Source organism: Mesoplodon mirus (assembly GCF_964341445.2).
Source record: "Mesoplodon mirus genome assembly, chromosome: 7".
Classification (NCBI taxonomy): Eukaryota; Metazoa; Chordata; class Mammalia; order Artiodactyla; family Ziphiidae; genus Mesoplodon; species Mesoplodon mirus.
The window spans coordinates 36,127,757-36,146,586 of record NC_138983.1 but is presented as its reverse complement, the minus strand read 5'-3'; the positions used below and the strand labels follow the sequence as shown (position 1 = coordinate 36,146,586).

Sequence of the window (18,830 nt, the reverse complement as noted above, 5' to 3'; positions counted from 1 at the left end):
TAAAGATAAAAAAATATTAATCACAGTTAATATTTAGAAGCTCTTAATATGTGGTAGAAATTGTTCTAGGTGTTTTTCATACATCATTTTTAATATTAACAACTGGGCAAGGTGATTATTATAGTACTGAGATTGAAATAAAAAATGATAAAAGAGTTTGTGTTGTGCTTGTTGTTTGTTTCATTCTCAGAAGACACGTGAAGTACAGTGCTCTAGAGTGGTGATTCTTACCCATCTGGGGGTTAGCAGCTGGTTGCTAAGGTCACCTCCCTCAGGAAAATGCCCATATGCACTATGGAAAAGACTTCTAGGTCCCTCCCAAATACCCAACCTCCCTGTCTTCTTTAGAAACAGAGCCTTGATTTTGCAGCAATGTGCCCAGCTGAAAAACCACATTTGCCAAACATCCTTGCTGATGGGGGGTCCATATGAATAAATTCTGGCTAAAGGCAGAAGTTACTAGGTGATGGACTTCCCTGGTGGCGCAGTGGTTAAGAATCCACCTGCCAAGGCAGGGGACACGGGTTCGATCCCTGGTCCGGGAAGATCCCACATGTTGTGGAGCAACTAAGCCCGTGTGCCACAACTACTGAGCCTGCGCTCTAGAGCCCATAGGCCACAACTACTGAGTCCACGTGCTGCAACTACTGAAGCCCGTGTGCCTAGAGCCCATGCTCTGCAACAGGAGAAGCCACCGCAAGGAGAAGTCTGTGAACCGCAATGAACAGTAGCCCCTGCTCACCACAACTATAGAAAGCCTGTGTGCAGCAACGAAGCCCCAATGCAGCCAAAATTAACAAATTAATTAATTAATTAAAAAAAAAGAAGTTACTAGATGAGTGTCCAAAAAAACCTACTTTGAAAAGGGAATCCGACTCATTTGGGAGGCCATTTTACCTTTTCCCCTCTTCCCCTCTTTCACCTTTCTAGGAATATGGATATGAAGATTGGTGATGTGGTGGCCACAAGGCAACCCTTAGGATGGAAGCTATATGCTCAAGAAGGTGGGGTAGAAAGACAAAAGAAGCCTGGATCCCTGATAACATGGTAGAGCCACCAAACCAGCCTTAGACTGCTATCCTTGGGAATCTTTTATATGAATGGGAAAAGAAAAGCACAAACATTCACCTTGAATTTGATATAATATTTCAGAGGCCTCTTGGCTTCCCCCAAAGCCACTGATAGGCCATGCTATAAGAAGCCATGTTCCAAATAATACCCATATTGTCTTTCAACCTCCTTGAGGACAGACTCAGAGAATCCTCCTTTTGCCCTGAAGCAAAGCAATCTTAGAGAGTGGAATATATATATCCCATTCCTAATTTTAGTGGAAAGAGGCAATCTGGTGCATTTGAAAGTGTTTAAATAAATGAGAACAACATATTGATTACTACACTTAACAGGACCAGAAAATATTAATAAACAGAAATATTCACAGCCCCTCCTTCTTTAGAGAATCTCCTTTATGGCCTTAAGCAGAGAGAATTTAGGAAAATAGAGGACAAGCTTAGTTTACATGAGAAGCTGCAGAGAGTTCTGGGCAGAAAGTCTCAAATAGATGCTGACTAGGGGAAGGCAGGGGTAGCACAGGCTATGTTTAAAAGAGGTTCTTTTGGAGTTCAGAGAGTGGAAGGGAGGGATTTTAGGGGTAGTGTCTGCCACTTATGCTATATTGAGATACCCATTAGGAAGTTTTGCTTTATTTTTTGGTTTGTTTTTTTGTTTGTTTGTTTTTTAACATCTTTATTGGAGTATAATTGCTTTACAATGGTGCGTTAGTTTCTGCCGTATAACAAAGTGAATCAGCTATACGTATTCATAGATCCCCACATCCCCTCCCTCTTGCGTGTCCCTCCCTCCCTCCCTCCGTATCCCACCCCTCTAGGTGTTCACAAAGCACTGAGCTCATCTCCCTGTGCTATGCGGCTGCTTCCCACTAGCTATTTTACATTTGGTAGTGTATATATGCCAATGCCACTCTCTCACTTCGTCCCAGCTTACCCTTCCCCCTCCCCTGTGTCCTCAAGTTTTTGACCCACCTCCTAGAGAAATGGAAATAAAACAAAAATAAACAAACGGGACCTAATGAAACTTCAAAGCTTTTGCACAGGAAGGGAAACCATAAACAAGACAAAAAGACAACCCTCACAATGGGAGAAAATATTTGCAAACTGAAGCAACTGACAAAGGATTAATCTCCAAAATATACAAGCAGCTCATGCAGCTCAATATCAAAAAACAAACAACGCAATCCAAAAATAGGTAGAAGACCTAAATAGACATTTCTCCAAAGATATACAGATTGCCAACAAACACATGAAAGGATGCTCAACATCACTAATCATTAGAGAAATGCAAATCAATGATACAATGAGGTATCACCTCACACCGATCAGAATGGCTATCATCAAAAAATCTACAAACAATAAATGCTGGAGAGGGTGTGGAGAAAAGGGAACCCTCTTGCTTTATATTTTAAATGCAATCCACCTTTGGTATTTTTGAGAGACTTCCTAAAGACTTAATTTGCTTTTCAATTATTTTTTGGTGATAGGGCTATCTGTCTTAGGGAGATGAGCCCAAAGGTGGAGATGAAAAGATTGGGTACTATGTAAGTTACAAATGTGACTATGAGGGAGAAATGTCTGCTTACCTTACACTATCTGGGTTAAGATATGCTGTTGGGAGGAGAATGGTTGAACCTAGCAGTTAGAAAATATTTATGCTTTTTTTTTTAATTTTTTGCTTTATAACAAATTTAATCAGTTATACATATACATATGTTTCCATATCCCCTCCCTTTTGCGTCTCCCTCCCACCCTCCCTATCCCACTCCTCCAGGTGGTCACAAAGCACCGAGCTGATCTCCCTGTGCTATGCGGCTGCTTCCCACTAGCTATCTACCTTACGTTTGGTAGTGTATATATGTCCATGCCGCTCTTTCACTTTGTCACAGCTTACCCTTCCCCCTCCCCATATCCTCAAGTCCATTCTCTAGTAGGTCTGTGTCTTTATTCCTGCCTTGCCGCTATGGAGAACAGTATGGAGGTTCCTTAAAAAACTACAAATAGAACTACCATATGACCCAGCAATCCCACTACTGGGCATATACCCTGAGAAAACCATAATTCAAAAAGAGACATGTACCAAAATGTTCATAGCAGCCCTATTTACAATAGCCCGGAGATGGAAACAACCTAAGTTGTTTCATCGGATGAATGGATAAAGAAGATGTGGCACATATATACAATGGAATATTACTCAGCCATAAAAAGAAATGAAATTGAGCTATTTGTAATGAGGTGGATAGACCTAGAGTCTGTCATACAGAGTGAAGTAAGTCAGAAAGAGAAAGACAAATACTGTATGCTAACACATATATATTTATGCTTTTTTGACTCTTACAAGTAGTCCTGAGAGCAGTGAAATATGTGAATAAGGAACAAAAATAAGCAAGAAAAACTGATGGGTAGACTAAAATAAATTCCAGTTTGGTCTTGATCTGAAAGTTAAATGGGAGCTAGAGAAGGAGTCTAAGAAACATGTTACAATTAAATATGAGATGGGGGAAGGAGGAAATACTAACAACTGAACAGTTTTCTTCTTTGCACCGTTATGATTTTTATTAATTTTTAAGAACACTTACCAGAATACTGAGCTGTTGGCTGCATGTTGCCCACATTTCTTCTTTGGTCTTTATAATCTGGGGGCGGCCTTGTCAAATGTCTGTTTATCTGCTCTTGTGGAGCAATTTTCTCCTTGAAAACACAAATGAAAACATATTAAACTGCATTGTTACTTTCTCAGTTGTAAAAATGTATAGATTCAAAAAAGTAAGAATATAAGAAAAATTTTGCAGTCATATTTGCGAATCATGGATCTTACTTAGTTTTTATTCATGATTTGCAGTCATAGTGGTGAATCATGGACCTTATTTAGAGACAAAACTTTTCAGTTTCAATTTCCTGCATGAAAGTGTAATTTCTACCTCTCCTTAACATTCAACATGTGTTTTGGGTCTTGTAACTACTCTCATTTTCTTTATTTTGCAATTAGCTTTCAGCGAGAACAAAATTTCTATGAATTCTGAGATGAGGATTTCTAGTTTTGTTTTGTAGCACACCTGATATACTTTGGTACCTATATATAATTTTGGTCCTACCAAGTGTGTAAGGTGTAGGAATAAGATTGCCAGATAAAGTGCAGGACACTCAGGCATTCTATATTTTTATTTGCTAAATCTGGCAACCTGAGATTGGAGGAGATAACCTATCAGATACTGATATAGGCATTCTGTGCATATTACCTATTTTTTTCCCCCTCATAAACAACCATTGAAAGTAAGTATGGTTATTCCCACTTAAAAGATAAGGAAATGGAAGCTTCCTTAGGTTAAGTAACTTGCCCAAGATCACACAGTGGTAGAACCAAAACCAAATCCTGAGTCAAAAACTTAGGCTTTCCAGCCACACAATGCAAGGGCCTCTTGCTGCTTCGTTTCTCTGTGCCCCATTCTCAGAGCCCAGAAATTTCCCAGTCTCCCTTCTTTTCTTCCTTCTGGAATCAGCCACCTTTAGATCTTTAGAGTAGGTGAGTTTGGGGGCTAACAGAGGAAACAGGGGCGTTCTTTTTAGTGTCAGTGGCCTCAGCCAAAGGCTACCAGGAATGTATAGGGAAGAACAAATCTGACTCCATGTTAGATCTGGACCTTTTCCTGTGCTTAGTCCTGCTGGCTCTGAACCTTTTATAAAAGAATGTTGCCTACAGCCTGAAATATACAGGATAGGCTATTCTCAGGGCTCTGACCTTTAAGAGTCCATTCATATAGAGATAGAAAGTTACAGAACAGAGAATAACATTTGTCTTGTTGGAGGTTTATGGGAACATCTTGACTTGACCTACATGGATAGCTGCAAAAACAAAGGATTCCGACACCAAGAAGTTTACAACAACTAACAACTCCCCTCCCTCACCTTCCTTTAAAAGTCCTTTGCTGAAACCCTTCAAGGAATTTGGGGGTTTTTTGGTCACAAGCCACCCATCTCCTTGCAATAAACCTTTCTCTGGACCTGCAATAAACCTTTATGTGCTCCAAACTCTGACATTTTGGTTTGTTTGGCCTCGCTGTGTGTAGGGGCACATGAATTTGCATTCAGTTACAGGAACATACCTGTTGGGTTTATCACTCACTGGAGCGAGGAGGAAGGCACATCACGGGGGACCATAGGGTGTCTCAGCAGGAGCGTATTAGAAAGAACCTATTATAGGATTTGGGCTTTGACTGGGTGATTTAGGGAGGGTCTAAGGAAGCGAGGATTTGTTTGAGGTTGTAAGCTGTCAGAAAGTGAGGTTGATTCTATGACTGAATAAAGAATTATTTGTCACTCATTTAGCAAAAGAGGAGAATTTTTCCTATTTTGTGAGTTGCACAGTGACCTTGTTTATGTCTGGTTTTAGACAAAATTATGAAGTGGCCTTCTTTTGTCTCATTTTATCATGGTCTCAGAGCAATCCTGTCTGAGCTTCGTGTTCTGTAAAATTGTTTATGTCCAACAGAGAACAAAATAGCCTGGCTGTGAGTGTTGTATCAGTTCTGGACATCAGGAGATTTTTTTTGTTTGTTTCTCAGTATGGATCAGGAAGTTTTTAGAATGGCTTCACTGAAACTTTGCATGAACCCCAAAGCAAGCCCCTTTTTCGAAGATAAAAATAATTGGCATAGGTATACAGAGAACAATATAATTATAGAAAAGTTGATAAATAGAAAAGAAAACCTTGTAACAGATGGGTTAATTAGATGGAAGCCAAATGTGGGCTGCCCAATTTAGAACCCACTTAAACCATGTATTTCTCAGTTTCCCAACAAATTCCAAACCTTCTAAGTAGCATAAATCTACTATAAAGGGAAAAAAGTGGCTTTAAAACAACAACAAACCAAATTCAAATTCTTGTTTCTAAGGAAAAAGACTTGAAAGATTCACAGGGATATGGGGGCATCAAGTAATTCATATAAAACACAATTTTTATGAGCTAAGTGTAAATGAATCAGAAGCATATGGATTACATTTCTTTTAAATATGGGTTTACAAATTAAGGGAAAAAGTGGTTGGTGAAACTCTTTCTGGTTTTGCCCAAACCCTAAATGTTTAAGAAACAGCTTGAGATGTTCCATGAACCCAAATGTGGCAATATGCAACCATTCCTGCTGTAAACTATTGTGCAAGCTGACAGTTTTGATTTTTATGCCAATATGGGACTTTCTGAAATCTTCTCTTTTTCAAAAGCATCTATCATATTTTCTTATGCAATTAGGTGTTTCTGTTGTTTCTATTGTAGAAAACAGAATTCACGCATGTGTGTGAGTGATAATCAGGCCTTTGCTGCTCTATGAAAGACTAGATTTCAAATCTGGATTTATTTTTACATACGTTCAATCTACTTATTGACTTTTTATTCTCCTGAGGGGTTATTTAGGTTGTTCAAAGTGTTAACATCCAGAGCTCTGGAAACTTGAGTTTCTTAAAGTACTTGTTCACAAATGAGTTAGAGTTAATGGCCTTGCACGTGGACAAGAACTGCCATGCTGTCACTTTGTGCTGAGGGGCAGCAAAGACCAGACTTCAACACTGAATGGAGACTGCTCCATTTGCAAGAGAATGACATCCCCATTCTAAGCAAGCGTAAACTCACAGGCCATCCCTGAGGTTACTTCTGTGCAACATGAAATTTAACTTCACAACTAATGTCTTATGATAACCCAATATCTTGGACCCAAAAAGCTAATATAGAAATAATCTTCTGTTGCCCATATCTGTTCTGCTTCAGTTTCGCTATCTCAAAATGTAAAATATGGATAATTCTAGGACCTTTCTCATACTCCTATTGTAAGGATTAATCCTTTAATTCCGTAAAAGCGCAGCATGGTGCTTGGCACATAGTAGGTGCACAAAACGTGTTGGTAATTATGATGTCCATTGTAACAAGTACTACTCATCTCTCTTCTTTGTGCTTCATTGGTGGGAAAATAATAGAAAGTACAGGATAATACACTTTCATGAGAAAATGTCTCAATTTAGGAGCCTATGTGGCCTTGCCAACTGACTGCAAATGACTACAAAACATATGCTAATGTAAAGTGGCATCAAAGACTGTTTCTTCCTGGATATGCTAAAAAGCACAGGCACCCTCAATGTCCGCCAAACAAAAAGAAATGTGAATGGTTTATAAAAATCACAAAAACAGCAGCCTCATTCTCATTCATCTCTCACAGCTTAGCTACTGCCCTTTGCACCTGTCCCAGCGGTGACTCAAATGGGACTCCATCGGAGTTAGGACAGTGCCAGGATAGGACCCTCATGGAATGTTTCCTCACCTTTTAATGAGAGCTGAAAATCCAGAAATTCAACCTCTGCCTGTTACAAGTCAACAAATTAGTAGTGTTGATGGGAATGATGGAAGTGTACCCAATAAGCCAATCTTAGATTGTATGTTTTTCTCTTCTATTGCCCTTGTTTCTTAGCTATTTTGTTTATGAAGATCATAAAAAGGGAGGGAGTGGGTAGGAGGAGTGGAGATTTCGAAACTATGACTTATAGTAGAAATTAGTTGTGTCACTTAGCAATCCAGTCAGTGGTTCCCCTACAACTTAGGGCAACATTCAAGGTCACCTATAAGTTTATTTCTCACTATTCCTTGTTCAAGATCAAATAAGTTTATTTCTCACTATTTCTTCTCACATGCTCTGGATTCCAAACTTAATTCCATTTGTCATTCCTTAAAAAACATAAAGGATTGTTATGATTTGTACTTTCACTATGCATTAAATATTTCATCATACAATCTCAAACTAACCAACAAATACACACCCAGGCTATACCTTTCGGTCTCTGGCCCACTCTCCACCTGGAATGGTGGACCACTCTATCCATCAGAATCCTACAGTCCTTCAAAGTCAAAGTCAAATTTTATCTCTTCTGGGAGACTATCCTCAATCTCTCCAGGCTGGATTTTATCTTTCCCTCCATTACATTTTCCCTCGCTATGTTTATACCTTTATTATAATGCAAATCAAATCTGAATCTAGTGCTTCCTTGTTTAAAATGCTTTAAAGTCCTCTCCATGGCTTTTCTTTTTTTTGTTTTTGTTTTTGGCCACACTGTGCAGCTTGCAGGGATCTTAGTTCCCTGACGAGGGCTTGAACTGGGGCCCCCAGCAGTGGAAGTGCAGAGTCCTAACCACTGGACCTCCAGGGAATTCCCTTCCATTGCTTTTCAACAATATAAATTCTGATTTAGCAAGCTTTATCCTCTGGTCTCTGATCTCTGGCCTCCTAGCCTTTCACTTCCCTATCCTTGTGCACGTGACATGCCTCAGCAAATGTAATATGTAGTAGACTTTATTGTCCCTGAGTCTTTGAATATGCTGGTTCTTCTGGCTGGACCCTCCACTGTTCTTCCCTCCATCTCCTACTTCACCTTCAGATCTTCAGTAGATATAACTTCCTCTCTGAAACCACTTCTGGTAATCCCACATCACAGCATTTAATCACATGTATTACAATTGCCTATTTATTTGACATCCCCAGAGGGCTCTAAGCTCCTTAAGGACAAAGACAGGGTTGTCTTGTTTATGGCTGTAGTCCCATTGTAAATTAGTAAATATTTACTGAATGAATGATACGCTTATCACACCCTGCGTTTCCGACTCTTACTGCAAAGCTCCTTGAGTATAAATTTATTTTTTTAAATTTTATTTTCTGTGTACCTTGGCTCTGTCAACCTGGAGACGGTTAACTCTGCCTCTTTCTTCTTTCATTTGGCCAAATAGTTTGAAGAGAAAGAATAAAATTTGGAGAAAAGGCTTTGGTCTTAGGAGGCAGGAAGGGTTTGGAGCAGTTGTTGAGTGTATGAGTTTGAGAATATAGCAGGGACAAGCAGATAAATAGTGAAGTAGGGTTAATGCTTGGGTAATGTGTGGGAAATAATGACCTTGACTTTAAGGTAAGGCCACTTAAATGTGAAAGTGGGAAATACATTTTCGGTTTCCTTAAAAAAATCTACTATTCTGAGATGCTTTATTTTGGAGGTGAAATTTTAAGTTTTGAAACTCCACACTGGCTTTTAAAGTTGCTTTAAAACCCTTTCACCTCTAAAATCAATTTGGATTTGAGTTGATTAAAGTTTTGTCCCCTATTTTCTGCCCCTTGGGGCTATGGAAGAAGACTGGTTTCCTTTGCCTGATACCAATGCCCATGTTGGTGGTTCTAAACATTCCTGGGCTGGGCAGGGCTAGTCAGCCCAGGTCCTGTGCATTCCAACTGTCCAGCAGCTGGTAAATCAAGTTTTTTTTTTTTTCTGCAGCACTTTACACGTATAGATTTAGCCTCTTGTACAGCCAGGACACCCTGGTGGCTGTCCCGTAGGTGGACACAGAGACAAGCACAGTAAGTAGAAATGGAAAATAATGAATTCCCTCACTTGGGCCAATAGGTATGTGCAGTAGAAATTGGGAGAAAGTTTTACCGTGTCAACCAGCATCTGCTGCTGGAGGAGAAGCTGCTGTTTCTGCTCCATGATCTGCCTCTGTAGAGTCTGTTTCTTTCCCATCAATTGCTGATTCAACAGTGATTGCTGGGAGTTCATGTAACCACTTCCAGTGTTTGGATTTGAGCAGGGGTTGGGACTTGGACTGGGGCCTGTGTTCTGGCCTACCACAGAGTGTTGATCCTAAAAAAGAGAAGGGGAGGGGGTGGAAAGCTACTGTGAATTAAAAGAAAAAAAAACTTGCACAAAGATCATAAGCTTAGATTCCAAACATTTTTCAACTTGTTAAGATCAAACGTGGTTAATGGGTTGGAGATCAGAGAATTGCTTTTTAAATGTAGAAGAAATAATTGCATATTACAGCAACCAAAGCAGCTGGTTTAATGACATTATGGTACTGGAAAAGCTCCCACATGACTCTGATGGTGGAACCTCCGCATTCCAGAAGGTATTTATGGCATGTCAAAGAAAATTACCATAAAAACATATGGCAAACCTCTCAATTGCTCAGGAACAAACACATCATAAAGTAACAAGTTCTTCCTTTTCCCTAAAGTTAGCCCATATCATTGCTGATCCTGCAATGAAAATAATTTCAATTCACGTGTTTAAAAGTTGAATAACCATTTTGGACAGAAGGGGCCTAGCTTTCTGTGATAAGGTAGGAAGACCTGTGAGTTTCTGTTTCACAAACACTGAAACTTGTTAGGGACTTCACCTTTCAGAGACTTGTTAATTTTCCTCCCTGGTCAGTAAGTTGGGAATCTTAGTGCATTAATCAGTAAAAGAACACCAACTGACAATAAGAAAGTATTGGTCAAAGACTCACAACTGTGTGTTAAATAATATTGGGTATTGGTGAATTGCCATTCTAACTTGAGGTCTCTACCAATGTTTAGGCATTGACAGGTCAGCACCCTCCAGGGCAGAAAGCTAAATCCAGCCAGGTGTTTTCACTAATTCCCAATGGTGTGTTTAGGATTGAGCTGTGCACTGTTGGGGTTACAAGAAAACTAGAAAACGTAGTCCTCATTTTGGAGAATTTATCATCTAATTAAGGAAGAAATGACATGCTTACATGTAAAATACAAGAAAATACAGAATCAAGTTTTAGATTAAATGATACAAGTATTAAATGAAAGATCCCCCCACTTTGATTATACTCATCTAGGAAGCAGATACCCAGGTGGGCCTTGCTCCAGAAATTCTGAGGCCACAGATCCGGTACCTACTCAGGTGATTCTAATGCTCATTGCTCCAGGGAATGCTCTTTGAGAAACACTGGCTATATGGGAGCAATAAAATCCAACTTGCATTCCCAGCTGGACTGTGTGAGGTTACAAGACATTAAAAAGATAAAGCAGGGGCTTCCCTGGTGTTGCAGTGGTTGAGAGTCCACCTGCCGATGCAGGGGACACGGGTTCGTGCCCCGGTCCGGGAAGATCCCACATGCCGTGGAGCAGCTAGGCCCGTGAGCCATGGCGGCTGAGCCTGCGTGTCTGGAGCCTGTGCTCCACAATGGGAGAGGCCACAACAGTGAGAGGCCCTCATAACACAAAGAAAAAAAAGATAAAGCAACTCCCATGATGCCTGATGAACAGTAAATAGTAGGTACTCCACTTGTGGACTTGTCTTCTCTTTCTTTAGTTATCTGCTGAACTACAAAAAAAAAAAAAAAAAAAAAAGACACCAGTTCAAAGCCTGGGGATGCAGGAAACGTGGTCTTGCTTTAATAATCCCTGGGGCTACAGAGCTCACCAACTGCCACGAGGAAAAGGGATACAAAATAATCCGAAAATGACCATGCACTGAGGTTTGTTAGAGGCCAGTCATTGGGCTTAGCACTTTATGTGATTAATATCATTTCATCCTCCTAACAGAACAATGAGACAATGAGCAAGGACTATTATTTTCATCCTAATTTTGCAGATGAGAAACCTGCCTCAGAGAGATCACTTAGCTGTAAGTAGTTGAGGAAGATTTGAAGTCAGGCCTGTCTGACTCCAGAACTCCAGTTCTCAATCACCATCCTCTATTGTCTCTCAGTTGAGACAGGAAGAGTTCGGGAGAAAAAGCTTCCTGCTGTAACTCTGGGTCAACCCATCTGTCCATTCAGCAAATGTGTATTGAGCACTGTTCTAAGAGGTCACCCTCAATCAGGCGCCTGGAAGGGAGTGTTTTATGGAGAAGGGCAGAGGTGTGGGGACGGGGAGGGGGTGGTCCTTCTCACCAATTAATGAAAAATAATTAGAGTCAGCTCTGAGGTAGGAACATCCTCTGAGCAGCTGAAAGGAACTATCCCTAACACATCTGCACTCAATGCCCAGTCAGATCTGTCAGCATTAAATCCATCATGGCTCTTGGGAAAGATTTCACCCCACATGTCCTACAAGCCACCAGGACTCTCTCTTGGAGTGTGCTTCTTTCATATGGGTTAGGGGCTCAGCTCAGGGCCCTGATACTTTGTTCTGTGCTGTGCTATTATTTATTTCTTAATATCCAATTATTTATTATATAGACCAACCAATATAGATTTATGAAGTATTGTGTCATAATTTCCTCATGTGTAAAATGAAGGTAATTACATTCATGACATAAAATTAGGCCAGATGAAATTTAGAACAGTTCTAGGCACTTAGTAGGTTCTAGATAAATTTTAGCAATTAATATTTTTCTTACTTGCTTATCTTTGTATTATTTTGTGTATGGCAGAGATATTTTAGAAACAATTATTTTTGTGAAGGAGCTTATGGTGTAAGTGTACTTGACTGCACATGTGGTATGTTTGGCTCCCATCATTTTTTAAACAAAGGTAGACCCTGGTGCTCTCCAGTTGGCCACAGTCCCCACTATTCCTCATTTTATTATACCCACCCTTTTCCCTTATTTCTATTACTTGCTTGGTCCATGTAGACATTTGAAGTTAAGATCTCTGGCTTATTTTTTAAAGATGACATACAGATGGCCAAAAGGCACGTGAAAAGATGCTCAACATCGCTAATTATTAGAGAACTGCAAATCAAAACTAAAAAGAGGTATCACCTCACACTGGTCAGAATGGCCATCATCAAAATCTCTACAAATAATAAGTGCTGGAGAGGGTGTGGAGAAAAGGGAACCCTCTACACTGTTGGGAATGTAAATTGGTGCAGCCACTATGGAGAAGAGTATGGAGGTTCCTTAAAAAACTAAAAATAGAGCTACCATATGATCCAGCAATCCCACTCCTGGGCATATATCTGGAAAAGGTGAAAACTCTAATTCAAAAAGATATGTGCACCCCAATGTTCATAGCAGCACTATTTACAATAGCCAAAACATGGAAGCGACCTAAGTGTCCATCAACAGATGAATGGATACAGAAGATGTGACACACACACACACACACACACACACACACACACACACAGAGTGGAATATTACTCAGCCATAAAGAAGAATGAAATAATGCCATTTGCAGCAATATGGATGGACCTAGAGATCATCATACTGAGTGAAGTAAGTCAGACAGAGAAAGACAAATATCATATATCACTTATATGTGGAATCTAAAAAAATGATACAAATGAACTTATTTACATACCAGAAACAGATTCACAGACATAGAAAACAAACTTATGGTTACCAAAGGGGAAAGGGGGTGGGATAAGGGATAAATTAGGAGTCTGGGATCAGCAGATACACACTACTATACATAAAATAGATAAACAACAAGGTCCTACTGTATAGCACAGGGAACTATATTCAATATCTTATAATAAACTATAATGGTTTATATAATATCTTGTATAAACTATATATATAACTGAGTCACTTTGCTGTACACCAGAAACTAACACAGCATTGTAAATCAACTATACTTCAATTAAAAAAAGAATCTCTGGCTTATATTTTACCTGGGAATCTAAGATACACACATCACAAAGCCCATGGACACACTCACTCAAAGTTACTGCATTAAAAAGCAATGCATAGTCATTTCCATTAGGTGGTATGATACCTACTAGTGTCTTAGGATTAAAATCCACATCTCCTAATGTCTCGTCTAGTCACCCATGTATCCATCCATCCATTAATAAATTTGATAAATTTTACAGAATATCTACTATGACAGGCAGTTTTCTATTTTCTAAAGATCAAAAAAGTATTTACAAAGGGGAAAAATGAAGAGAAAGAAAAGAGGTGACAGAATGCTTACTGTTGGCAGAATCAGTGAACATCATCAAAATAATTTCCAGTGAAATCTGGAAAACTACCCTCTGCTAAGATTTATAAAAGATCTGCATGCCAAGAAAATGTAACTCTGTCTTTCTCTCTCTAATCAAACAGATGGACTGTACTAAATTTAGTTTCATTCCTTTACAATACCAAAAGATATTAAAATAAGAGATAAGCTCTGTTTTTGAATTTTGTAGATTTTCAAACCTTATAGTTTTTAGCCCATGGGCCTTACAATGTACTCTACCATACACATTCTTTCCACTCATGATGGAAGTAATATTTGGCTGCTGATACATTTTTTTGCCCTTATGTTAGCTGTGAAACACAAAACACCTCCTTACACAGGCTTGCTGTCATTGCCAAGATGTTGTGCAAACTTTAGTACATAAAATATTTTGAAAGAAAAATATGCTCCCATGCGTTGGCTTTGATTTCCATATTCAGCCTCACTCTTTGCCTTACACTCAGCCCATGTAGAACTTGACTTAATAGAAATCATCTGTTTCTCCCTCAACACTCATTTTTCCTCAATTGCTTGTGAAGGCCATAGTAAAAATGGCACATCCTCAGCTCGTAGATGAAAGAGTATGTGTGTGTGTATATGTGTGTGTGTGTGTGTGTGTGTGTGTGTGTGTGGTTGTGAATGAATTAGGCTATTTTTACTGATGTAGTCTTTTTTTTTTTTTTTTTTTTGCTGTACGCGGGCCTCTCACTGCTGTGGCTTCTCCCGTTGCGGAGCACAGGCTCCGGACGCGCAGGCTCAGCGGCCATGGCTCACGGGCCCAGCCGCTCCGCGGCATGTGGGATCTTCCCGGACTGGGGCATGAACCCGTGTCCCCTGCATCGGCAGGCGGACTCTCAACCACTGCGCCACCAGGGAAGCCCTGATGTCGTCTTTTATATGCTAGAAAACTCAGATTTCTAGAGTCTCTTTCAAATCATGAACTTGAATGACCTTTCATTTTGTGTGTGTTTTTTTCTGTTTCTACCAATAAATTATGGTATTTGATGCTAACATACAAAACAGGCTTCTGATCCTATCATCCTGGGATTTAATATAAATTTACATTTAATATGCACTTATAGATAGTTTTCCACATCTATGTGAGTGTGTGTGTATGTGTGTGATGTGTATTTAAGATTTTGAAGTTCTTTTATAGTATTGGCTAAGCCACTGAGTTAGAGTAGTATGCCAAGTGCTTAAATATGATTAAAGCTTCTTAATCCTTGTTTTAATCCAGCACAGGACTGCTAGACCAATGAAAGCATTTCTGTATCTTTTTAATAAAATTCTGCCAATAATCAAGCTATATCTTTAGAATTATTATCTTCACTCTACTCTTAATCATTCATTCAACAGATATTTGTTGAGCATCTATTGGGTTCGCCAAAAAGTTCATTGGGTTAGTGAATACATTGTTCAATAAAATTCTTGATGAAAATGAAAAATGTGTCTTTTATTTTTACTTCAAACCAAATGAACTTTTTGGCCAACCCAATATTACACATCATACATTCTTCAGGCCTTAGGGATCAAAGACCACTCAGCCTGCTGGAAAACTCTGCTGCGTGTCTGTACTTCCAAGTTTTCCAACTGGACTATGGATGGGAAATTTATTTTCCAGAATGGTCTCAAGGATGTTAGAAGACCATTTGGTAAATCATGTATATGATGACCAAACCTTTTAGCTGGATAAATCAAAACATGCTCACAAGTGAGTGGCAGTGAGTAAGGCTGATTTACATTTATAGGAAGCTGGATGCATATTTTAATGTATGGAAACTATGGTAAACGAATGCTTTCCCAAATGTGTTACTTTGTTGACTTAAGAGCTTGTCCATGGATCAGCACAGGAAGTACTAACTTAACAAGATCACAAACCATGTCTCTAAAATCTGGCAGAAAATTAAGGGAAGTCCTGAACTCTTTAAAATGGAAAACCCTTTTCCTTAGAGGACAAATCACCTGTCCTCCTTCTTATCACCTACATTTCTCTTAAAGCCATTTTTAAGTCCTTTTGAAAAGAATGTCCAAATTAAAAATTAGAAACAAACCTCATTATTCTAGCCCTAACAGTGAATTCACCAATACCCTCTCCTTTAAAATTTCAGGCATAAATATTTAAAGAAAGAGTATGTATGAAGAAAACCTTGTGAATCTCAGTAACAAACACCAGAGTGTAGGCCTGGCCCCTAGGTCTGACTTTAATAAAATGGCTCTGTAAATCATGGTCAATATGTGAGATATCTTTTTTAAAAACGTTAACTAATAAAAATGCTAGGATTGCCTGTTTCATTTTAATGGAATGTGAGGGTTCTGTGAAGTAGGTTGATTTCAGCAAAAGGTAAAATGGGGTCCAATTAGACATGTCCTAAAGCAGCAAACAAAAATATCCCTGGTTTCACTGAAGTATGTTGAAATATTAATACTCACTGAATTCAGTCAGTTTTACTATTAAAGCAGTTTTGTGGGCTGAACAGTGACATAGAAAGTTTCACAAAGCAAGCAGTTATCAGACAAGTATTGTTCTCTTAATATTAAAAAAGAAACCTCTAAAAAATATTTGTCTTGTTTTGGGCATCTGGGTAAAATGGCTCTCTGTTTCTCTTATTTTGGAAGGGGAATATATAATGACTTTTTTCCCCACAAAAATGAAGTAATGTAAGTTACTTGGGATCCATGAGAGTGTTTTGGCGTGGAATGACTGCCCTTTCTTTTTCTTGGTTTCCAGAGCTAGGCATCTGCAATTTGCAAAACAAATTCAAGATAAAGTACCCAGCTGGGCAAGTCTGTACAGTAGATCTCACAAACTGATTTGCTATTCAATCTTTCTCCCCCTCCCCCCAGCTTGTCTCTTTCCCTCTTTTCTTCCTTCCCTGTCTCCATGAACTAACTGCTCAACTGTTCCTCCAGGCTATGCATCTTCTGAACTGTCTGCTTATGAAGCCATTTATTTATCTCTATGCCTGAGAAGCAAGTTGCCTTAGCTGTTTCAGATTCCCTACAAGATGGCAGGCCCACTTCAGTTATTTATTTGGGGCATATGGATGGTGAGGTGGCTGGGAGTGGCTGACACACAGCAACAGTAATGACAGTGACAACAAAACAATGATCAGGAAATCATCCAGGAAACAACTTTTACACAGAAAGACTGAAGGGACAAAACACTGCTGTCTTCAGGTTTCCAGTCATTTATTTATTTATCTATTTTTTTTCCAGTCATTTATTTCAAGGGTCATTAAACTATGACATGACCAGTCAAATCCAACTTGCTACCTTTTTTGGTAACTAAAATTTTATTGGAACATAACCATACACATTCATTTATATATTGTCTGTGGCTGCTTCCCCGCTACGACAGAGTTGAATAGCTGTGACAGAGACGTTATGACCCACAAGCCTAAAATATTTACTATCTGGCCCTCTATGGAAAAAAAAATTTCTGACCCTTGGTCTATTTGGCTGTACTAGCCAAGTTAGACTAAGTACTTTGGTCTTTTACATTAAATTGATAAACTGCCTTAGAGAAAGTAACCAGTAATCCTTGGAAGGAACAGGCAAGTTGAGAGTAAAAAATACCTATAATGACATCTGTTCACAATAGCCCTTCACTGCAGCCACCATTACAAACAGCAGAAGCTGAAAAGCAACTTACACATCTTTTATCCAACTGCATTTTACAGTTGAAGACACTGCCCAGAAACGTTAAGGAATTGACTTGTACAAAGTCACAAAACCTAACAAAAAGATGAAGAACCATATCCAAATCCAGGAAAATACGTTAAGGAGAAATGAATGGAATAAAGTCTATTTGCTTGAGAGAATTATAGCTTGTCTGATAGAACTGCCTTGCGGGGGTGAGGCGGGTAGGGGAGATGTTGAAACGTAGAATATGCAAACACAGAAGGATGTATTTAGATTAGTATTTTCTTTATCCTTTGCAACTCTGAACAGTAGCTGTTTTTCTCATCTATTTAATAGGGCGTTTTTCTTCGCTTGCTTAGAACATTCTCCTCCACCCTGCAGGGAAACCCTGATCATATGCTTATAATCTGTTTGGTTCAAATGATTAGAATGAGTTTGTGGTCACTGTAGAGTCCATCCTTCAGAGGTTACCTAATTCTCAAGTCACCAGGACACTGTGTCTATTCTTAGCCTCTGGGGTGGACACTTGTTATGGGTTGGCACAGAAGAAGAGTTCCATGAGCAAGGAAGCAGCATTTAGGTGGGAGAGTGGCCAGGAACAAAACGTCAGTGGGTCAGGGTGGAGTGGGAAGACTTTGGTAACTTAGGGGAAGGAATGAGAAATTTTTCTTAAAAGAGAAACTTTTCAACTTTAGAAGGGCTCTTTGTGGCAGACCTGAAATTTCTGCTCTGTAAGTTAGCTTTTTGCTTTCTGCCCCTAGAGCAGTGGTTTCAAACTTTTCGTTGGATAACGGTGCCTTTTGAGGATTTCACAAAGCTATGGATTCTGTCTCTTCTCCCCTCCCCTCAAGTACACACACAACTAACAATTGTGTTTACAATTTCAGGGAGCTTACAAATCTTCTAAACATGCATAGACCATCAACAGGACTCAGGTTGAGAACTCCACCTCCCATCCCTCAAAGGTTAGTATTTATGAAAGAAATGAAATGATTTTCCCCTTGAGTACGTCCTCTACACTGCACATCCAGGTTAAAACCATTCACGGCTCCTCATTGCCTTTGGAATCAAGTCCAAACTCCCCAAAATGGTATAGAAATAAGTCCCTCTATATCTGACTTCTGCATCTTTCCTCCCGGTTCACCTCTCAAAACGTCCTTTCTTCACTTTATACTATAGTGATATTAAAACACTCGCAATTCTCCAGTCTCACAGAGCTCTTTCTCCTCTCCACAGCTTTGATGTGTTCACATCCTCTCTGCCTGGAACACTCTTCCCCTGACCCTCCCTTCCAAGTAAACACTCACTCATTCTGGGCTCAGCTCAGATGTCCTTTTTTCAGGGAGTCTTCTCTGACCTCCCAAGGCTGTTCAGCGTCCTCTTCTGTGCTTCCCTAAAAGCTGGTATGGATCCATTAGGTA

At 39.4% G+C, this 18,830-nt stretch overlaps 1 protein-coding gene across 1 annotated transcript in view; it reads right to left on the bottom strand.

Moving 5' to 3' along the window:
• MAML2 (mastermind like transcriptional coactivator 2) overlaps positions 1-18,830 on the bottom strand; it is a 364,007-nt gene that overhangs the window by 6,490 nt on the left and 338,687 nt on the right. The window contains exons 3-4 of the mRNA XM_082627322.1: positions 9,522-9,725; positions 3,647-3,758 (exon numbers count right to left, since the gene is read on the bottom strand). Coding sequence (XP_082483448.1) covers positions 3,647-3,758; positions 9,522-9,725 — 316 coding nt within the window. The remainder of the gene's footprint in view (positions 1-3,646; positions 3,759-9,521; positions 9,726-18,830) is intronic.